Genomic DNA, 22,768 nt, shown 5'->3' on the forward strand with positions numbered 1-22,768 from the left:
GACCTGGACCTCAGCCACGGGAGAAATCCACCGGGAATACCTCACTCCCACCAGCGAGAGGGAAATCACCATTAAACTGCACGACTCAACCCGAGGCGACGATAAAGATGGCCCTCATCGACCACATCAACAGGGCCATCTACCAAGGAGCCACAAGCCCAGAGGCTTCAGTGGACACTCCGATGGCCGACAGCATCCCGGTGGCCCCTAAGCCGTACAGTGGCATAGAGGTCGACAGCGCCGTCTTCCTTAAGTCTGGGGACATTCAGGTGCATACCTCCTTTGTCGCTCAGGCCAAGGCCCTGATCGAATATGCCGATCAGTGGGTGAAATTCGTCGGATCCAAGGCCAAAGTGGTGGTGCCTACTTATGGCGTCGTCATCCACGGCCTTCCTACGAGCACTTTCTCCCAGAACCAAATCCCAGAAAAGGCACAACAGCTCAAAGCACTAAATGCTGGCCTGATCCAGGACAGCACGGTCACTTACATGGGCTGGCTTACTAGGGAAGGGGCTACAAAGCCTATTAGCTCTCTCGTGGTGGAATTCAGCCACCCTGGACCTGCGAATAAACTAATCCTCTCCGGATGCGTTTGGTCCAACGAGACGCACCCGGTGGAACGCTATGATAAAGCCTGCCGGATCAAGCAGTGCCTCCGATGTCAAAAATACGGTCACATCACCACCCAATGCGCTGCCGCGCGCGACATCTGTGGCTTCTGCTCCGACCCCCATGACACGCGAAAGTGCCCCGTCCGCACTATCCGTGGCCCCCTAAATGCAGCAACTGCCGCCACCAGCACCCCGCCTGGAATCCCAAGTGCGACTACCGGAAACGGGAGCGCCAGCGGGTCCAGGAAGCGCTAAAAAACAAGACCACTTACTGGCCGCAGGCGCTAGTGCACGCACCACCAGCCACTGAAACCCCTGGAACCATCACCGCCACCCCCACCACGCAGAGGCCACCTGCACCGCCAGCCCTGGAAGGACCGCCTAAACACCCACTGGCATCGTCAACCACACCGGCGCCAACGCCTGTGGCAGCACCTGCCACAGCACCAACGTCGACAGCTACCCTGGAGCCGGCTACCGCAACTGCTACCCTGGAGCCGGTCACCACATCAGCTACCCTGGAGCGACCCCGGGAGACACCAGCCCAGAGCCTGGCCAGCCTGCTCCAGCAGGCCCAGGACCGAGCCACGCGGGAGCAGCTCGCCCAGGACACTACTAACACCGCTAACAGCCCCCCAAACAGCCCCCCCGAACCCCACCGGCCACTGAAGCCACCGAACCCCCGCTGAAAGCCACGCCGGCACCGGCACCTTCCGCCACGCCAGCACCTTCAGGAACGATCTTCCAACCGATTTCGATCTACGACCCCCCGGAAGCCTCCTCCGAAGAGGATGAGCTTATGCCCGACATCCTGGCAGAAGGGACCCGAGATATGCCGGCCCGCCTAGACGGTGCTAAAGCAGACACCAACTTCAGCGCACCACACATGACCCGACACCAGCTACAAGCAATGAAGAAAGAGAAGGAAAGGAAAGAACGAGAGCTCGACCGTGCCCGTGCCAAAAAACCCCGACCCTTCCGCCGGCTAGAAGACGACCTAGACGATGAGCTGGCAGGCTCTGCGCCTTCCGGAACGTATACGGCGCCGGAAAGAAAGAAGAAGAGGAAGAGAAAAGGCGCGCTAGAGGCCGCCAGCTCCGAACCGGACATGCCGTCTATCGCCCACGCCACGCCTCATAAACAGAGCACAGCGCGTGAGGCCTCGAAACCAGCGCCACTAAAGCGCCGTACTTCCTCCACCAGGGGAAGAAAACAGCCCCAAGAGGAAAGCGATGAGGAACCGATCAGCCTCATCACTTCCGACATCCTACCCCGAAAGTAATGCTTAGCACACCTACGCTACGCATCTTACAGTACAATGTCAGAAAATCCAAGGACGTGGTAATGGCACCGCTGTTCCGGGACCCGAAAGTCCTGGAATACGACATCATTGCTATCCAGGAGCCTTGGATCAGTAAAATCGAATACAACAGTCACAATCCGAGGGCCCAGGCCTTCACCCTCTGGCTCCCTACGCAGGGGAGCTAAGCCACCAGGAGTGGCGTTCTTTATTAATAAGAGACTTGATCAGTCTCGAATCTCTTTTACCAGTCACAGCGCCAATATTGCGACAGTAGCTATTACCTACGACACCGGCTCGGCCGGTACTAACCTACTACACGTATATAACGTGTATAACAACCCCCGGAAGACCAACCTACCAGTACCCTCCGGGAACTAGATGCCATCTTTACCAACACCAGGGATGCGCATAGCAGATCGGATCACGTTATAGTAGGCGATTTCAACATGGAGGGCCCGGAATGGGCGGCCGAGGACCTTGGCGACAGGGGTTCGGCACGCCAAGGCCTTCCTTACTTCAGGGACTTCCTACGCACGAAGTCTCTCCAGGTGGTGCTCCCAGAGGGCACCATCACCCGGGAGGAGGGTGATTCAGCCTCCACTATCGACCTAGCGATCTGCAACTCTACAGCGGCCAGTAAGCTTTTAAAATGCCGACGTGCGGACGAGATACACCACGATTCGGACCACTGGCCAATAAGCACGACCATCCAACTACGCACCATCAAAGCCGCAGGCACATCGCCGACGAAGCTCTGGAAGAACACTCCGGTAGACGTATTCAGAGCTAGGCTGGCAGCTCGCCTCCCAAGGCTTCAGGGCAGGCCGTCCGATCAGGACGTGGTGGACACGTTCCAGAAGGTGGTCGCTGCCCTACAGGACACTATAGAGGACACCGTACCTATCGCGAATCCTACCATCCGCCACACTCCAGGCTTTACAGGGGCCTGTAAGGAGAAATGCCGGGAGACGAACCGGCTACGGAAGGTCTGGCAGCATACCAGGACACCGGGAGCCTGGGAAGCGTACCGTAAGGTGCGCAACCAGAAAGCTACGGCGGTCAAGAAGGCTCTCACCGAGAACTGGCAGGAGAAAGTGAACAGAGCTAGCGCGGAAGGCCCGAAGGGCCTGTGGGGGCTGGTTAAGATGACTAAAACACGAGGCCAGGGAGCCGCACAACAGAACGTCACACCCACGATCAATAACGAGACTACGTTCGATGGAAAAGTGGCGGCGCTCAGCAAAGCCTTTTTCCCGGCACCACCAGACATACCCAAGACCCCTGGCCCCCCACTGATCTTCAGCACTAAGATCGACTGCCCGCCGCTCACTAGGGACGAGGTAGAGCAGGCTATCTTTCGTCCCAGGCCGCACAAGGCCCCTGGACCGTCAGGGGTCCCCAACTACATCCTCCGCATCTCGGTAGACCTTCTCCTTCCTCTCCTGCACCCCCCTGTTTAACTACTGTCTTTTTCGGGGCATCTGCCCCTTCAAAGACTCCATTACAGTGGTCCTAAAGAAGCCGAAGAAGGAAGACTATGGCGTGGCCAAGGCCTACAGGCCGATCGCTCTGCTGGAGACGATCGGCAAAGCCCTGGAATCAGCTATTGCCGAACGCATTAGCTACTACGTGGAACAATTCAACCTTCTTCCACAGGACCACATAGGAGCTCGCAAGACGAGATCCACGGAACACGCGGTCCACGTCCTTCTGGAACGGATTCATCAAGCGCACGGCGCTGCCGATACAGGGGAATATCTAGTGGCCACACTGCTTATGTTGGACGCCTCCGGGGCGTTCGACAACGTGGACCATGCTAAGCTGACCGACTGCCTCGCGCGGAGGGGACTTCCAGCACCCATCGTCCTGTGGATCAGCAAGTGGCTGAAGGATCGCCGCACACAACTAAAGCTCCCTGAAGGAAAGTCGGGCTGGATCACCCAGAATTACGGCATCCCTCAGGGCTCTTCGCTCTCCCCACTGCTCTGGCTCTTCTACAACGCAGACCTCCTCGACGAAATCTTAGGGGGAGGCTCCACTGCAGTGATGGGCTCCGGGGCGGCCCCAGGGACTGGCACCCCCAGCCAACAAGGGAGCAGCGCCAGCTACCCTGTAGCCGGGGTACAGGGTAGCAGCTACAGGGTATCTACTACAGCCTGGGTCGATGACACGGGTATCTTGGTCGTTGGGCCCTCTGCGGCGGCGAACTGTAGGGTGCTGGAAACGGCGCATGGCAGAGCAGCAGTATGGGCGACAAAGTACGGCTGCGTTTTTGCCCCGCAGAAGTACGAGCTGATGCATTTCCGCACCAAAAGGGCCCAAGCTCCGGCAGGGGTAGGTGCAGCCAATAAAAACACAGGCCCCAAAACAGCTTCGGGAACCCCGCTAGAGGAGTGCATCCAGCTCCCTGGCGTGGACCCGATCGAGCCCCAGGAAAAGCTCCGACACCTTGGCGTCTGGTTTGACCCGGGGCTTCTCTGGCACCACCACATCGCAGAGATCAAGACCAAGGTTCGGAAGTCGATTCAAGGCCTGAAAGCCATCACTGTCGCCGACTGGGGATGCGGTACGCTTCAACTTCGGCAGTTATACCAGGCGATCATCGTACCGCAAATCACGTACTGCAGCACGGTGTGGTACCAGCCTCACGTCAAGGCCATGAGAGAAGGCCTGACGCAGCAGCACCTCCAGGCGCTGCGGAAGCTGCAGCAAGAGGCTCTACTGGTGGTTACAGGTGGTCTTTCCACTACAGCGGTGCTGGCGATGGCGGCCGAGATGCACGTCTTGCCGATCGAACAACAGCTGCTCCAAGCCAACCATATGGCCTACCTCCGGCTGCGAGCGAACCCACTGACGGCTAGCTACGGGGTAGCGGCATCAGACACAGCGAGGAAAGCTCACTGGAGATCGCCTCTCACGCGCTTGATCGAACACCACCAGAAGTACCATAGTCACCAACCACAGCTGGAACGGATCGAACCCTTTGTCGTGCCACCCTGGTGGAAACGCATCACTACCGTGGTGAAAAAGGGAGAGAAGGCTGGCAAAGCTCACCATGACCACATTATCGAGACGTATAGTGAAAAATCACTAGTCTTCTATACTGATGGGAGTGGCTACAACGGAGGCGTGGGAGCGGCAACGTACCAGCCTCGCCAGCCTACCTCGAAATTCATCCGGCAGAAGCTCGCATACATGGGTAAAGAGACGCAGTCGACGGTGTACCTGGCTGAACTGAAGGGCATTCACATGTCGCTGGAGATCACTCTAGCACAACAGGTCAGAAGGTTCACTAGAGTCGACATCTTTACCGACAACCAGGCCGCTATAGCGTCCTCGGCCTGGCCACAGCGTCAGTCAGGCCAGTGGCTGCTTCGGCAGATCGCCGAACAGCTGAAGGCCCTCCAGCAACAGGGGATCAACGTCAACATCCACTGGATCCCAGCCCACACCGGAGTCCCTGGAAATGAGGCAGCAGACCAGCTGGCGAAGTTGGCGGCTGAGCCCCCAGCCCCCTACACCACAGCAGTCTTTGCACTGCGGAGCCCTAGTCCTACAGCGGGCTTAGTGGCCGAACCCACTAAGCCTACAGGGGACTTAGTGGCTGGACCAGTTGTGGCTCCCGCTACAGGGTACGCCACTGTGGCGCCTGATCCTACAGGAGCCACTTCAGCGCCTCCAGCGCTGGAGACCGCTGTAGTCACAGCGAATATAGCGCTGGAGACCGCTATAACTACAGCGCTTCCAGCGCACGAAACCAAGGCTACAGAGGGTACCGCCGCTTCCACGGCGACGGCTACAACACCTACAACGACCGGCGCTACAGAGGCAGCACCGCATACCCGAAGGCGCAAAGCACCCAGGGCACCTAGGGGACCAAACCAGCCGAAGAGGCACACCCCCCAGGGGGCCCTCAGGCCTACTACTAACCAAGCCCCCTTCACTACAGTAGCTGCACAGCGCATGCTAGCCAAAAAGACGACCCGCCAGCGCTGGATCGACGAGTGGGAGAACGCACCACACGGCAGAGTCCTCCACCACCACCTGCCAAAACCGGAAAAGGCTACCCTCGACCGCTACACCAGCATGAAGCGAGCAGTCTCCGCCACTGTCTTCCAGCTCCGGACCGGCAAAATAGGCCTCAAGGACTACCTGTGGCAGATCCGACGAACCGACTCACCGCAGTGCTCCTGCGGTAACCGACAGACAGTCCGGCACGTCCTGCTACAGTGCAGCAGGTACAACGCACTTAGGGAGGAGGTTTGGGCCTCTCCTGGGTCCGGCTGGAAGGGGCCCAGGCCTCCGAAAAGCACTAAGGAGATCTGGGAGTCCAGACGAGCCAAAACCGCCGCCATATTCTTGCTCCGAACGGGTCTTCTAGGACGGTTCACGCGCGCGGCGGTGGAGGACGATCCCCCCAGGAGCCCCCCCAGAGAGCCCCCGAAAGGGCTCCCGCCGGAGCATCCCCAGGGCTATTACAGCCCTCGAGCGCTCCGGCCTAAAACGCGGTGAATAGCAGCCCCCCTCCAGGCTTGAATAAAGCCACCATAGCCACACAGGCACCACCACCGGCTGGGAAGTTGTCGAGAGGCAGCTACAGCGGTAGCTACCCTGGTATACAGGGTATCTCGCCGTCGAATCGGTTCGGCTCGGGGGCTTTCGAGCCCTTCGGTGTCGGTTCGGATCGGTAAAAGCCTCCACAGCGCCACCCACCACCCATCGGCATCGCACCGGTGGATTTTCGCTCACAGCACTTCAGAAAGAGCCTCCAACGGCGCATCGCGCGCCATTTCCGGTACTCTCGTGCGACTTACAGTACGATCGAGCACCGGAACAGCACCCCCACAGCCAGCTCTTGTTGCTGCTGCCAAACCCCGAAGGGTACCCCAGAACAATGTTCATCTCGACCTTCTCGCTCCAGCAGAGGTCTCACCACCAGCACCCTCTTCCCACTCCTACCCACCTAGGGATGCTAAGGCTCCCTACCACGTCTCACGACTTACCGACTTAGCTTACCGATCCCCTCCCCATTTCATTTTTGTTAAGCGTTGATGAGGCGCTATAGATAGATGTAGATAGAGTAGATAGCAGGTTCGTCGGGGGACGCGGTTAGCGCGTTCACGGCCTGTGCGGTATTTTCTAGGAAGCGGTGGGGGCTGGCAGAAGGAGGCGCTCGGCGGGCTAGAGGCCCGAGCTTCAGTGGATGGATTGAAGGCCACTGGACTGGTCCAGAAGGGCGCCGCACCAGTGTACTATAGTAGCTAGCACGGAGATAACGTCTGCATAAGGCTCAGGCCTTGGTCCGGACGATAAATTGACGTACATCATCATCATCATCATAAACAAGGGGTATCGTTTAAAACAGCAGGAACATGCCTTTTCGGGTCACTTCTTAACCCCCATAGGCGTATATTTGGTATAATGCCTTATCGTAACTCCTGTATATGTAAATGCTAGAAAGCCAGCTGCAATGACACTCCGTGCCTCCTAGATAGCCAGCAACTGGTTTATTTGGTTTCCATAAGTTACTCCATCGTCTGTTGTCCCTTAATACATTTACCTCATGGATCTCTGTAGCTCTTGGAGGTATCTGGTAAAAGATTTTCTATCCGTGGACGTCGTCATAGCACGGAGGAAGTCGGTCCCATCAGTTCCCACGGCGGGGAACACGGAAGACTGCAAGTTCTGAATAAAGGCATCGCCGGTCTTGAGATAGATAGCTTGCTCGAGCCCGGCAATCTCGGTGAGGACTTGTCGCGTTTGAGCGTCATTGGACGGTTTGAAAGTGGGGTCCCGTAGCACCTCCCAGCATAGCGTATGGAACCGGTCAATAAAGAACTGGTCGAATCCTGGAATCAAAGGGGTTGGGGAGCCGCTCGGGGCCGAAGGGTTCGCCGCGATGTTGGCCACGTCAGGACCGCCCCAAACGCTCGTCATCTTTCCGAGCAAGGCGAACGCTATACGGCTCACTGGGAGATTGCCCGATGCGGGGTCGACATCCCGAGCAAGGCCGAGGATCGATGTGATCATGGGTTCGAAGAATCCCTGGTTGGTCTCTGAAACCAAAACGCTGCCGAGATCATTGTTAAGAATGGCCAAGAGAAACCCAAGGTATTCGCGGCGCAACTCCGCAAGTTGGATCTCATCGTCGGTGCCGTTAATGGGCTCCCTCAGACCGCCGAATACTCTTTGGAGCAACGGGGTTAATAGGAGATTGAGAACTTCGTAGATCTCCGTCTTGAAGCCGTACACAACCTGGTCTAAGAGCCTGAGGAACATGGCCATTTCGTCCTTGGACGAGCTTTGGGAAAGGAGGCCTTCGATCCACTGGGGCAGCTGGGGGAGAACAGCAACTCCCAGCACACCAAGGAGTCGAGAGAACGCCGATCGGCAAGCGGTTCGGATCTCCGAGGACGCGTTTAACTCGCCCAGTGCAAGCAAAATAGCCTCAGCAGCCCGAGAAAACTCATTTGAGAGCTCTTTAGCGGGCGGAGGTCGCTGATTGGCGGAGGTCGTGCCCGGCGTCCAATCAGAAAAGCCATGGGCTAGTGTGCCCAATGCCATAATGATATGATGAATTTGCAGGAGAGCCTGGGCGTCGCCCGCCTTGGCGCGAGGTAAGTGCTGCTCCATATCAATAAATAACGGATCCATGACAGACCTCGCGTAAACGGCCTGTTTCGCTGTTGGCGTAGCTGTCGTAGAAGAAATACAGCCAATGGCCTCGTATAGATACAGCTGGCTGGTGAAGACGGCATCAGCCGAGTTGTCTAGCTCATCGGAGGACATGTCATCGTCGGCATCGTCTCCGGGTACTTCAGCCTTAATCGGGAGAAGATCTGCGATGGATTGAATAACCGTTTCGGCAACATTTCCGACCTGTGCTCGCAGATGCTTAACGAAGCGGTGGAATAAGTACCAAGAACGACTCCGGATGCGAGGGTGGTCATGGTGAACTAGACGCACAAACGTCTCCAATACTTGACCAGTAAACGGGTTCATGCGCTCGTTCTCAAATACGGCACAGTATCGCACACATATTTCCATATACTGGAAAAGAATGGCAGGATGGGGGAAACTCGCAATACCTATACTCCAGGTTAGCTGGGTGTCCCCAGATGGGTATATGGTTGGGACTGTTTTGACTTGCCCGACTCGATCATCTTGGCCATCATCGCCATCAGACGATCCGATGCGAAGGAAGACTGTTGGTTCTTGGAGCTCGACTGTTGGCCGGGCATTGCCAATTCACCAAACAGGTACATTTCGTAAAGAGACAGGTCCAGGTCCCTCCAATCCAGCTGAGTTCCCTGCTCATCCAAGCGCTGGAATGTGTTGGCAACCAAATTGCTCAAAACATCGATATAGAGATCTTGCTTGACGGCAGCAACGCTCTTTTGCAACACCTGCAACCTCTTCCGCAAATCCTGGAACTCAGCTTCATCCGTCTGCTCGTCTTCGCTGCCCCAAGACGACGTCTCGTCGTACCGCATCTTCATGATGATAGCGTTCAGAATAGGGGGCAACATATCAGCGAAGCCCAATGGGAGATCCGACAGTTTTCGTAGATATGTGAGAACATCGGTGAGCGAGGGAATGACGGTGGAGCAGACTTCATCGTATTCATCCGAGAAGAAGCGCAGAAGCAGCGGCAAGAAGTCTTGCAGGAGCTGATTCGCCTTGGAACGCGTGGCGTCGTCAGTGGCGCGGTCTTCCACCACGCGGACAAGGTCGGCAAGAACAGTGTTGACGAGCTTGGCAACGGCCTCGGCCAGATCGGTATCATAGCGTGGCGTTCCCTTGTATTCACTCAGGGGCGGGCTAGCGATCAGCCGGGTTATGATTTCACGGAGGTTGAGAAAAGAGATCATTTCCGTCTTGTCGGCAGGTCGCATCTTCTTGCCCACTATCTCGGTGAAAGCATCGACAGCCGAGTCTCGCACCTTGTCTTCTCCGCCGGACGGGCTGTTACGGCCAATCAAAGGGAAAATGTGGTTGAGCATGCCGTCGCCAATGATAAGCGAAATATCGATCCAGCTGACCCATTTGCCAATGACCTTGAGGGCCATTTCTGCAATGCTATCGTTTTGGTTAGCATACCGGGCCAGTATTCCCTGCCAGGATTGAGCAATTGCGTGGACATGACGGGCTCGCACCAGATCCTTGAGATCTGTGTGGCTCTTGATTTCGTTGCCCTGGCGCATGACCATGACATCGGCGATTTCATCGTGAACATTGCCCAGGATGCGGAGGTACAGAGTGACGCCCTGGATATTGTCCCAGTTCTGGCCTCCCTGAGGTGTGGCGATGGCAATGAAGTCATCGAAGAAGGTCTCCCAGCCCTGGGCGTAGAGGGCAACAAAGAGGTAGGTCAAAGTCTGGGTGAGCTTGTTTTGCAGGTTGGGGGAGTCGACCTGGTCAGGCTGGGCGGCAGCGTAGTTCTCTCTGACGTAGCCCATCAGAGCGTCGCGCAGGTACATCAGCTCCTGACCGCCGAGGACTTGGGTGTGGACACCGCTGTTGATAATCTCAAGGCAGACATGGCGTACAACCTCAGAGGCTTTGGGGGGACTTTGTGAAGATGTTGGTGCAGACCTGCCAAGCCTGGGGGTCGGATCGGATGCGGTCGAGGAATTCGAAGGCCTGGGCCTTGAGGTTGGGATCACCCCCAGTGGGATTCCAGACGATTTCTATGGCATTCTCGATTTGAGAGTCCATCTTTACAGCCGGGAGCTGCTACGATTCAGGCAGCCCGCGGTGGGGTGCATATAGCATGCTTCAGCAAGCAAGGGCTGGAGGAATCGGGCGAGCGACGGTGGTGTGTGTATGGGTGCAAAGTTGTAGGTTGTCGGGATTGGTGAAATACTCGGTGGGGTGGGAGTTGTGAGGATGGTTTGATCGGTTTCGACGCAGGCGGGAGAACGTGGGATGTCGGAAGTCGCAGAGATGCCCAAAGGATTTATTTCACTTTAAGCACTAAGGCGGAATAGGCAGAGTTGTTATCGCCGCCGCCGGGCAGGGCTGAGTTGAGCAGGGCAGAGCAAAGGCCGTGAACAGGAATTGGAGAGAAAAGTCCAAATGACTGCTTGAACAACGTATCTATGGCTTCCTGTTCTCCTTGTGCATGTGCTGGATGTCGGATAGTGACACTACCAGACAAAGACATCAGATTGTGATTGTGCACAATCCAGTCACCCCCACCTTTGGGCTTTGGGCTGTGGTTGTGTGGTGCTCGACCTCAACGTCGGGCTGGGTCCTCGACTTCTTTTACTGCCAGGGCGGTGAACACCCTACATACATAGTTAAGCCCCTCATCCAGTGCCTCCTCACCTCTCTGACCCTCCCCCTCATTAAGTCACCGCACTCACAAAAGCAAGCATGGCAACAGCGGGGTTAAATTCCAATTGTCGGCCCTGACTTTCTGCCCTGACTCCTGCCTCATCTCTACTCCACCTAAAGATCCCCAGTCCACCAGCCCCAGTCTGCCATATTGCTTGCCGAGTGCACATGAAAGGTGGGCATACGAGTATCTCCTTAGCTGCGGAAGCGTTGCCTCCCCCTGGTTCTCTTGCACAATACAGCACCAAGGGATCACACACTTGTGCAAGGTATTTCAACCAATTAAACCTGTTCAATCCTATCGCCACCGCATGGATCAGCATATAAATTTATTCAATTACAAAAACCAGGGGGCGAGGCAGCGCTTCCGCAGCTAAGGAGATAGCACGCTGGCAAGGGCTTCATGGTCTTCACAATGTGCGCTGGAACTTGCGCGTCGATGCGACTGGACAAAGCACGGCTTCCATAATGCAACGCTGAATATATATAGCTGCTGGGTAACCAGCTTCCCCGTAGTAGCCATACTAAGGCCCGGGGAGTAGAACCTATGATACTTTAGCTGTTGTATTCTATATTCATCCATCTTGACGCACTTTGATACTTATGCCGGTGGGCGCAATGGCCTAAGTCCGACATTAAATTCACTTGCTATGAAATAGATTTCTATAGCCCAACGAAGACAGGCCACAGTATTTCTGAAACCATGGGCAGTGAAAGATAGAGATAGGATATGAAATAGCAAGAGTTAAGGTGAAGACTTAGCGCATCAGATGGAAAATCAAGAATCAAGAATGGAAAGACGATATGAGGGATAAGAGATGATCCGAGCACGATCGGTTGCGAGCACGACCCCTTTTCATGGACCACTAACCGACCACCCGATCGTCTGGGCCGATCCTGGCTAATGTATATACTTTAACAGGGAAGCATTATTTGATAGTAAATACCAGCTCCGAGCTTTATTAATATATAATTACACGTTAAAACGTGATTATAGATCATGCAGTGAGTGGTTATCACTTGAAGTAGTGAAGCAGCCGTTGTAGTTTTCCTGCCCACCTAGAAAGAAAAAAACCTCCGACCCGAAAGAACTGTAATATAATCCATGCGATACACATCAGGTGGAAGGGAAGGCAATTAGGATCCCTCGCACTATGCCACAATGAAATTAAATTCAACTTAAAGCGGTAGGCCGGACAATTTAATGGCTAGGGTACTTGTTCACCGTCATCTTACTCCTTCTTGGCCTTCCTTTTATAGTTGTTGTTCTTGTCACACGACAGGCCAGAACGGGCGGGCCATTCTCGGTAAGGTTAGTATAAAGTACAGTTCCAAAGTGGGTTGGGCGACACGAATGACGAGGGACTGACGATCGAAAGGGCCTACATACCAGACACTAACGAAATTGCCCCCTTACTTGGTGCAGGGAGAGGTGGAAGCACTCCCACCCCATCAATCGCGCTGTCCCAATCTGGCTGTCGGCGTGCATCTCTTAGCTCGCTCCCGAACTACCGATTTAGCACCCATAGCCACCAGAGCAGCCACGGCCGCGGCCCGGGGGCGGGCAATCCGCCAGATGCTTTCTGGTTCGAGGCTTGAGGCCGAGCAGTGGTAATAGAGAAAAGCATGGAGGGTTGGCGGCGATCAGCGGGCGGGCGTTGTCAGAGTGAAACAAAGGCGGACCGAATGCTTAATCCGCCCCCCAATGCTCCAAAACACAAATAGACCACAGTTTCCTAGGAGTTGGTTAGGAATACAGTAGGCCTTGGGCTGCATTACATAATTCAGGATAATATACATAGAATGCCCATCATTCCACAATCGACGCCAGCACCAGTGTACTGTAATATGCACTGGTCAAGAGGGAGATTGCTAGGATAACGCGTGCTCCAGACGGCTCTCTTGGCCAATGTGCTTAACCCTTTCTAGCAGAATCTACAGCCCAAGGTAAGAAAAAGGGAAGCAAGCGTCTGTACCTGCATTAGCGGTATTACCATCATTCCGCTCCTGGTGGCCTCTCAAAGGCTCTCAGAGATACTATGCTTGCTAGCTTTCACCCCCGCATCTAAGCTAACAGCCAAGCAGCGTGGAAAGCACAAAGGTAATGCGAGATGGGTTCAATTCCTGTCAGCGCTATGTGGTCATTCGCTCTACTCATTTAGTGTGTTTATTATCTTCCCGCAACCGGAAACAAGATTATCTTCACATACATACATACACAAACACCCTAGGCATTGCCTCCCTGTTCCTTTCTTCTGCCGTGGGCCTTGCTCAGGGATATGTATGTATGTAAAGGGTTCTGGCGGAGGTTGGTTACCACGCGTGGTTTTTGAAGAGACTTGCTCCTCCTTACATCACATTACGATTAAGTATTTTCCTAGCTTCTAGTGTGGGTATGATAAGCAACGCCTTTTGGGCCCTCGCGCCTCGTGTTCCAGCCTATCAGCCCCTGCTTCCATTGGTCGTACGCTGACCATTGAAGCAAGAAACCAAAATCAATAATTCGAAAGCCCACACAACCCGTTATTGACTTCGATTGTATGCGCGAAAGAGAAGCCACAATGCCCCTCTCTGGCTATTCTTAGAACGAACAAGTAAGCCAATCGTAAAATGGCCCCAATGACTGCCTGCCTTCATCAATGGAAGGATCTCATGATGATTTCACCCATCGGAAGAATTGTTTGCTGATATAACACCACCTTCGTTTACGGAGTATACGGGGTGCGGTTTGGTTGGTTGGCGTACTTATGCTAATTTCTTAGGGATTACGGAGTACTTGTATGTAGGGATTAGGGATTGCCAACAAGGGGGACGTATGTATATAGCGATGTAACCTACTCCCCATACGTTGCATCTGCCTAACCTACCATGCCAGACCCATCGACATTTACCCCGTAGGTATGTATGTAGGGGTAGCCCAACGCCGCTTGCCGCTTACTGTTGCTGGAGATGGTGCTGCCAGTAGCAGATGGCGCAACGTGGGCGGAGCCGACGCCATGATGAGAGCGAGGAGGGCAAGGGGAAATATGCGATGCACCACACACATAAACCATTTTGGACTTAGACAGAGTGTATCGTATTATTATAGATCAGTGATGATAGTTCTTATTGGTTACAAAGTTGTATGTCCCATTTACATCTGGTACCGTAGTGGTGTAAGAAATAGCCTATCAGGTTTGGGGAACTGGTAGGCGAAGCGCCTCTCCCTTTCGCTCGTCTGTCTCCCAGTCACAACTGCACCGGGTGACTCTTCATTAGAGTATGTAGTGTCAAAAGGCACCAAGATGCAATAGCCCATCATCCCATGTCGAGTTGTGTGTGTGTGTGGATACCCCCTGTCCTGCATGTACTGCCCATGAACAGGCCCGGGATGCTCGACCCACTGATCATGGCCGACTCGTTGTTAATTTCCCATAGTGTGGGTTTTGCCTCTCTCCTATTCCCTTTGTCGTGTGTTTTTGGCTACACCGCAGCCTATTAATATACGGCCATCCTCCAACTTCTGGGACTCTTCTTTTTTCCCCTTCACTCTTCAGCCAACCAGCCAACTTCCAAAACTGACTCATCTGACTTCGGTCGTCCATTCTTTCACCAACACTCAAGCCTTTAATTGCTTAATTACGCTCTCTTAGCAACCCCCAATCTACCACTTCAAGTCGTATTTACACGTACAATCCAAATCAGTCAAAATGCAGTTCGCCGCTACCGCCGCCCTCTTCGCCACCGCCGTGGCCGGCAACATGGTCTATGAGACCCAGTACCACACCATCACCTCGTGTGCCCCTGAGGTCACCAACTGCCCGGCCAAGTCCACCGTGACTTCCAGCACCGTCTACGCTGTCACCACCCCCGCTGGCGGCTACCCGGTCTCCTCCGTCGTCCCCTCCAAGTCGGCCGTCACTTCCCCCGCTGTCCCCGTTGTGCCTACTGGTGGCAAGCCTTCCGGCCCCTACGACACCGCCCCGGCCCCCTACGTAAGTTTATAATAACTATTTCTGATGACGAGAACTTCAATCCCTAACAATCTCAATAGCCCACCAAGCCCGCTGGTGGCACCCTGGCAAGCCTGTTGAGAGCGTCACTTCCAACAGCCCCGTCAAGCCCACCCAGCCTGGTGCCCCCGGTCTGCCCGTCACCTCGGTCCAGACTATCTCGACCTGTATGCCTACTGTCATCTACTCTACCGTCACCGTCGGCCAAGGTGTCCCTACCGGCCCCGCTGGTGGCAACAACGGCGGGTACCCCTCCGTCCCTGCCCCCTCCGGCGGCTTCCCAACAAGCCGCAGCAGCCATCTGCCGGTCTCCCCTCGCCCCCGAGCCCCAGCTCGACCTACCCGGTCACTGCTGGCGCTGGAGCCGTCGGTGCCTCCGTTTTTGCCGCTGCTGCCGGCCTGGTCGCCGCCGCTCTCATCTAAGTTTTCTAGGATGGGTCCGGTTGCCGCTCGGTAGTCTATTCAAACTAGGTCACTTGGCCATCTTCTACCACAACTTTGAGACAGGCTCTGGAAATGGCATATCTCATGGTATGAGCATATTTGTACCTAATTGCTTCTAATTGTATCTATTAGGCCTTGGATGCCACCTGACAAAATAAATCCATCCTGCGTCTTCCATAAGAAACCCTGTATTACCTCATTCGAATGTACATATCTGATCCAGTGCGACGATTTCAATATTAAAGACATGAACATAAAAAGCAATTACATCCGTGAACTGGTCCATAGCTAGAGTTGGGTTGTCATGTATTGTTGCAGTCGGCTCTCACGGGCAGTTTAGTAACGATCAGCGCTTAGAACCCCTGTTCGTCTTAATTTCCAGCCCCTGTAATTGAAACGCGCCGTCAGTGGGTGCTAATTCAGGTTCTGACAATGCTACCAACCCTCGCCTCTCCATGAGATGGGGTGTCGATCCATGGAGTGGTGGATTTACGGTGGTAGTTTTGATTGGCTGGTAACACAACAAGCCCTGCTAGCTTATGTACGGGTTAACTCTATGCAATTTCTCAATCTATTAGTATGTAGATGAGGATTTTTGCGATAAAGTTGGGATAGTGCCGCTGCTGTTATCGATAATTGAGGCCATGTTAGCTTGATACTACGCCGCCGACGACCTTGGTGCCACTCTGAGAGAATGATGCGCCGTTGTTGTCGATTTATATAAAGTGCAGTCTTGCCGCCACGAGAAACTATCCTTCGACCATAGCTTATACCAATCCAATCGACCACCCGTAGCTATCGCTTTTCATTGGAACGAATTGACATCTGAATAACACGGTGGCCCCTGTAGGACATGGACTTGCAGCTTTCTTCTTTGATTATCCAGAAAGCGGCTACTAATCAGCACCAAGGTCAGCATCGCACTATGACCTCCCAGCTCCTTGGCGCATTGCGACTTCAAACCTGCTTCTACCCGCCGCCAGCTGGGGTCACACATGTGCCGAGCCAGGCGTCGAGCTCTAAGCTGACTTCATTGAATTCCAGCCGATACCCGGCGGCTCGTTGGTAAGATACGTCGTAGAGACCAACACGAAAGTCCCAACAAGCGACAATGGGCAGTGCGTTCTCCGTATAATTCCCCCATGGCCTTGTCTTTATCGGAGTAGCTGACTTCTTCTTCTTTCATCTATAGATTGGCGATTTTCCAGTTGCTAATGTCCTTGGCATGAGTTTAGTGTTGCCCAACGGCACACATATATAAGTGATTGAGATAAATTACATATAGCTGGGGACTATTCCTACTTAACCATATTGCTCCTAAGGCTGAGCGAATAGTGGCGAGTCAACGACCCAAGTGCTCTTTCCTACAATGTGTATTTTGCCATGTGGTTTAGCCTAGGAGATTGGGTCCTAACCACACTAACTAAAGCGCTGAACTCCCACTCCCGGCTACCTGATCGTGCTTCATGGCACACCAAACCTGGTGGCACCCGGACGCATCATATGCCATCTACGGGGGTAACAAGTCCAATTATGGCGAGCCCAAGGTGACGAAATGCCAGCCCGGCGAAGTCGTGTCCCAGTGCAGGACGATGCACGCGTAAGGAAAGTCCCCATGCTCCAATTTTGCCCAGACGGTGGGTTATTGGACGACAATCATTGGAAAATTAATACTTCACTGTGGTATACCCATTTAGGATTTCCAATCATAAGAGCAGATGGGTTAGCGTTCTCTGATGGTTCTGAACGCGAGGCCTAACCGCGTGTCCCTTGAGACGAGAGAGCAGGAGAGCCAGCCGGCATCATTCAAGCTGCTCGACGACGAATGGTTGGCTTAGATGTCTGTTGTTGTTAAATATCCAGTAAGTTAGACCATCGACTACGTGGCCAACCCGGATTCCTTTCCTTAAGGGCACGGAGTCTGGCTGGCAGCTTCGCCTCTACGCTATTGCAGGGGGACAGTCTCATGTGCATTCACTTGTAGTTTCAATATAAATCTGTACAATTGTAATCTTTAGACTGTACAACGTCAGACCAATAACGTATTTAATCCTTATTATACACATATTCCCTAATGTAGAAGTCCAGGGCAGCAATTGTTAATTACTGTAAGACACTATCAGGGGATGCCTAATCTCTTAGTAGACAGGGCCGTTGCAGCGCATACGAAATATACTAAATAGCCATGCTACACTCTAATCAATCAAGATCTTGGGCTCGAGCTCTGAGTAGTGCGACAAAAATGCTTCGAACAACTTGATGGCGTGGTCTACATCGTAGGTGCCACCCGTCTCGCGGATCGAGTGCATGCTGAGCTGCGGGTTGCCAAGATCCAACGTGCGCACGCCCATCTTGGCCGACAGCATGGGCCCAATGGTCGAGCCGCAGGGAGAGTCGTTGCGGACCACGAACAGCTGCAGTGGGACGCCAGCACGCTTGGCCGTCTCTTGCAGCAGAACAAGGCCGGGCGAGTTGGTCGCATACCGTTGATTCGCGTTAATTTTCACGACCGTGCCTTTGTTCATCTCGGGTTGGTGATTGGACTCGTACTTATGCACGTAGTTGGGGTGCACCGAGTGCGCCATGTCGGCCGACACCAGGAACGAGGCCGCCATCGTCTGCTCGAACGCCGTTGTGAGGTCGACGTCCGGGTCCGAGCTGATATGCTCCCACGACTTGTCCGAGGCGGCCGAGTCGCTTGGACGACGCCCGGCTACGGCGGATAGGCGGCGTACGACTGACGGCAATAGATCGGAATTGGCGCCCTGGGCCGAGGTCGAGCCAATTTCCTCGTGGTCAAAGCAGGTGATCAGACGAATGCTTGTCTCGTCATCGAGGCCGGTCGCCTTGACCGACTCGACCAGGCCCATGACGCTGCAGTACGTCATATTCAAATTGTCGAGTCGCGGCGAGAATATGAACTCCTCATCGAGGCCGCCAAGGCACGACTCCTGGACGTCGTAGAGCACGAGCTCGAAGTCTATCACATCATCCACTTGGGCGTTGGCATGCTCGGCAATAATCTCGAGAACGCGGGGGTGGTGACGCTCGGTCATGGCCTTCAGCGGCTGGAAGTCTGTGTTGGTCTCCATCTTGCCGTTTTCCTTGTTGTCTTCGGACTTGGCTGGGGCGCCCGTTCGGTTGAGCTCGGCGGCAACCATGCCACAGATGGGGAAAAGCTCCGTCTCCTTATTGGGGTCGAAGCTGGAGGAGCGGTCGAGGTGGATGGCGAGGGTGGGGATGCGGACGATGGGGCGGTCGACCTTGATGAGGCGCTGGACGAAGTTGCCTTTTCCATCCTTCACCAGGACGCGGCCGGCTATGCTCAAATCGCGATCGAACCAACTGTGCCAAATGCCGCCGCCGTACGTCTCGACGCCTATCTGCATGAAGCCCGCTCCCGTTTTGCGGCTCACGGGCTTGAGGCGCAAGGTTGGAGAGTCGGTGTGAGCGCCAACCATGGCGATGGGGTTGCCGGGCTTCCACTTGGACCCGATAGCGAAGGCGACGATGGTGGACCCATTTCGCGTCATGTAGTACTTGCCACTGGGCTTGATGGTCGATGCCCAGTTATCACGTTCCTTGACATTGGTGAAGCCGGCCTTTTCGAGGCGGGCGATGGAGGACTGGACTGCATGGTAGGCTGTTTCGAGGAAAGGGAAGAAAAGAAGGTCAGTTGTTGCTGAGTACCAAGATTGGTGACGTGAAAATCACGGGTTATAAGGAAACTCACGCGTGGGAGAGGCGTTGACGAAGTCAAGGAAGTCCAGCGCTGACTGGGGAGGAGACATAGTGACGGTGGACGTGCTGAATCTCGGAGGGGAAAATCTGGTGGCCCCGTATCGAAAAGACGCTCCTGCTGCTGCTGATTGTAAAGTTGACGTAAGTGTTTTGGACGACGTCAAAACAAGTAGACGGCGACTCTCAAGGCTCATTTAGCAAGCCCTCTCGATTCGATGGCGGTTGATGATTGTGTTCGAGTAATCGTGGGGTAACGGCGATCGCCAATGGCCGTCAGCTTTGTTGGTGGTCTATGACTAGAGGGAGAAAGCCGGTGGTTTGTTAAGGTGATATGGCGGCACTGTGTAATTGACAGCGGGGGGATGAAGGACCCGTATCCACTGTCTCAATGGAGGGCCACCTTATCTTATCATTTCTACCGAGTATTAGTATGTAAAGAGCGTTCGTTTATCATCCGTTGCTCGTATAGCTAATGCATCAAACAAGACCTTTGCCAGTCTTCTTGACCTTATAAGAACCATGGGAATCAGCCTGCTTCGCCTTTGCTTGTGAACGTAGCCATCACGATGTCACTGATGGACGACGGCCCAATGGGTTAGCAGCAGAGCAATTGGAATGCAGCTGGTTGCTGCAAGCAAAGGCTACCTCCAAATAGTGCCGAGAGGTGGTCCAAGTTGATGTACTACGTGTACCCAGTCGGCTCTTGGTTGTTCGTTGTCATTGGGTAGCCACGCCACCTGCAGCCTACTAACCAATGCCAGAAAGGAGTGCCTTGAAGCTGTACGCATCATTTTCGCACCGGGCCCTCGCCGTTCCGGCCCCGCGAAAATTGAACGCGGTTTGATGCACCAGTCCAAAGACCTTTACGTTGGCTGCTTGTGGTATACGGAGCAGGTAAACCAACTCGAGTATGCGGGCTGCGGGGCGGCCGCCGGTCATGTCCACCTTGCACCATGGTGGAGTTGGGCGCCGAAAGAACAGCCAGCGCATTCGTACTACATCCTATATGAATGAACGGCATACGGTTGTCTGTTGAAGAATGAATCATTCTCCGAGGTTGCTGGATTGATGATTATATGTTGACTTACGCCTTTGACCGTTGGAAGTAAACTTGGATAAATCCAACATCAAGTTACTGCTGCTACCACATAATACATATAATGGTACGCCCGCCGCCAGTCGACCTGGTTTACCAAAACAAGACTAAGTTGTTGCTTGTTTAAGCTGTGCAAGGCTGGCGGTCGATGGATGCGCAGGGCCTAAAACACGTACGTGTATAACACTCACTACTCACTACTTGCTTTTCTTACCTATACTTTATCGCGCCTTGTAACAACAAGCTAAGTAGGCAGTGGATTGTAGGCTAGGAGGGGGAGGAGAGAGAGAGAGTACATAGCTAAAGTGCTTGTATGTACACTTAGGTAACTTGGACCTTGACGAGGCGCCTGCTTGAGATTAACGCTAAGGTAGGCTGGGATCCCTGTCGTGCTCATACAACTTCGGTACTCTGCAAGCTGGGTACATCAATTTCCAAGTCCACGCCCAAGTACCTTTGCTTCTCCGCTCGCAACTATGCTCGTACTGTATCTCTTTTCGCTGTCTCTTCCCCCTCTCTCTTCCCAAGCCTCTGCTGCTGTCAGATCTTCAATTTATGCGAGCTATATAAAGAGACACATGGGCGAAACGCATGCATCCATCTACGCATCCAGTGCTGAGCTATAAGTTGTCGATCTAAGTTCTTTTCGCTATTATCTTAACTTTCGACATTACATAGATAGGCACGTAACATGAATAATTTAATAATTAAGCAACTTCCTTCCTTTTACTCAGTACTACTATATATATTCACATCTACTGAGTTATTTCTCGTGAAGCTCTCGAGTATGATCTTCAAATAGGCTTATGTGCATCGAATACAGGTCGATGCTGGGCGGAGTAAACACGCGATACATGTACATAGCCGTGTGCAGATGATGTGGCCCATTTGGTGGATAGAATGGGGCACATTAAATATAGACAGATGGGCGTGTGACAATTCCACCCAGCATCACCAGGTCAGAGAATGAGTTTCCGGCCTCTGACGAGCCTGTGGGAAGATTCTCTCGCGTGTATGCCACGTACATAAACTTGGTACAAGAGAGAGCCTTCCATCTTGATAGTGCACGTACACTTGAAAGGAGGAGGATTCAGTAATAGAAGGACAGTACTTTCGTAGCTTGTCCTACGTGTAGCTACATCCCATCTTATCACCTCTTATTCTATCTTCTCTCTCAGTTGTCTTCTGGTCTATTTTTCTGTGTTGCAACGTTCGGGTCTGTTTGGGGCTTAAGGGAAAACGCGCGTTTAATTCGTTGCATCACGACCACCACCCATGTTTCTGGACCCTTCCTTATGTTGTCCCTCATTCCATGAGGGAATGACATCTATAATATACAGACATTGATGTATTCATTTCTTGGTTCATGGGTTACGCCCAGTGGAGGTCCGTCATTGTCGTCGGGTACATTGCAATTGTGAAGGTGATACTCCGTAATGTTAATCGGCTAGTTGCTTTTCGCCATCTAGTTCGGTAGCTTCGATTTCCCTTCTAATACCAACTTGGGCATGATCTGCGATCCAAAATGCATATGCCGCCATCAACGACATCTCGCTCTTCACATGACTTGAGTTGCGATAGCAGAAACGACTCAGGATACTGCGCCAGGACGGGACGATTCGAACTGAAGAGGCAGGGGCCGCAAGGTCAGTCCAGATAGGTTGATTCAGATTATTGGACTGTGCACTTCCGTAATGCTGATATCAATGTCGCACTGCTGTAAGTAGTCGAGGAGGAAGTACCCTTTTCTTGCACACACACTTGGCTGCTCAATGGCCGGGCTCCATTTCCCTACCACTCACCACTTTCCCTCTGTTCCAGTAGTGTCCTCGTCCGACTGACTTATCCTCTTCCACGACCGACCAAGCCACTCAGATCCTATTGACAATTCTCGTATGTTCAATGTGTGTGCAGAATATACTTGAGTGTTGCCACCAACAGATAGGCCGAATACCGCCCTTCTACTCATTGAGTTGGTTATATTAGCATATACAAGTATCAACTGGAGTGCGATGAATGAAGTAGATACAGTGTTGGACCCCTCACACACGGTACGAATCGGTACATGAAACGCGGGTGGCAGGTACGCACATGAAGGGGCCTGGGTACTTCCCGTCCTAGGGCAGTTGGACGCCGGGGGCCCTGGCTAGCGCTGGCCATTCAGCAGTCAGGCTTGCAGTCAAGTCCTGGACTCAAGACGCTGGCAGTGGGAGATCCCCAGGTGCCCACTTTTGCCAATATT

At 53.7% G+C, this 22,768-nt stretch overlaps 4 protein-coding genes across 4 annotated transcripts in view; 2 read left to right on the forward strand and 2 right to left on the reverse strand.

Annotated features, from left to right (window-relative positions):
* The window catches only part of PG998_005569 (uncharacterized protein), a gene marked incomplete at both ends in the record, with an annotated part of 7,409 nt that extends 443 nt beyond the window's left edge, over positions 1–6,966 (forward strand). The window contains 7 exons of the mRNA XM_066872387.1: positions 15–752; positions 800–1,111; positions 1,243–1,889; positions 1,937–2,025; positions 2,263–3,335; positions 3,433–6,422; positions 6,618–6,966. Of these exons, the coding sequence (XP_066732484.1) occupies positions 15–752; positions 800–1,111; positions 1,243–1,889; positions 1,937–2,025; positions 2,263–3,335; positions 3,433–6,422; positions 6,618–6,966 (6,198 nt within the window). The remainder of the gene's footprint in view (positions 1–14; positions 753–799; positions 1,112–1,242; positions 1,890–1,936; positions 2,026–2,262; positions 3,336–3,432; positions 6,423–6,617) is intronic.
* A 504-nt stretch (positions 6,967–7,470) lies between these two features.
* Positions 7,471–10,632, reverse strand: PG998_005570 (exportin-T; the record flags this gene model as incomplete). Its single annotated transcript, XM_066872388.1, has 3 exons — positions 7,471–9,002; positions 9,167–10,431; positions 10,487–10,632. The coding sequence occupies 3 exons, from the start codon at positions 10,630–10,632 to the stop codon at positions 7,471–7,473; spliced, it is 2,943 nt and encodes a 980-aa protein (XP_066732485.1).
* A 4,310-nt stretch (positions 10,633–14,942) lies between these two features.
* Positions 14,943–15,668, forward strand: PG998_005571 (GPI anchored serine-rich protein; the record flags this gene model as incomplete). Its single annotated transcript, XM_066872389.1, has 3 exons — positions 14,943–15,227; positions 15,319–15,501; positions 15,543–15,668. The coding sequence occupies 3 exons, from the start codon at positions 14,943–14,945 to the stop codon at positions 15,666–15,668; spliced, it is 594 nt and encodes a 197-aa protein (XP_066732486.1).
* A 2,216-nt stretch (positions 15,669–17,884) lies between these two features.
* Positions 17,885–19,480, reverse strand: PG998_005572 (Aspartyl aminopeptidase; the record flags this gene model as incomplete). The annotated part of the gene is made up of 2 exons (XM_066872390.1): positions 17,885–19,332; positions 19,423–19,480. 2 exons carry the CDS (start codon positions 19,478–19,480, stop codon positions 17,885–17,887), a joined length of 1,506 nt encoding a protein of 501 aa, XP_066732487.1.
* Between the last annotated feature and the right edge of the window lie 3,288 nt (positions 19,481–22,768).

This window comes from Apiospora kogelbergensis (assembly GCF_038363985.1).
Source record: "Apiospora kogelbergensis strain CBS 113332 chromosome Unknown utg000003l_segment0_segment0, whole genome shotgun sequence".
NCBI lineage: Eukaryota > Fungi > Ascomycota > Sordariomycetes > Amphisphaeriales > Apiosporaceae > Apiospora > Apiospora kogelbergensis.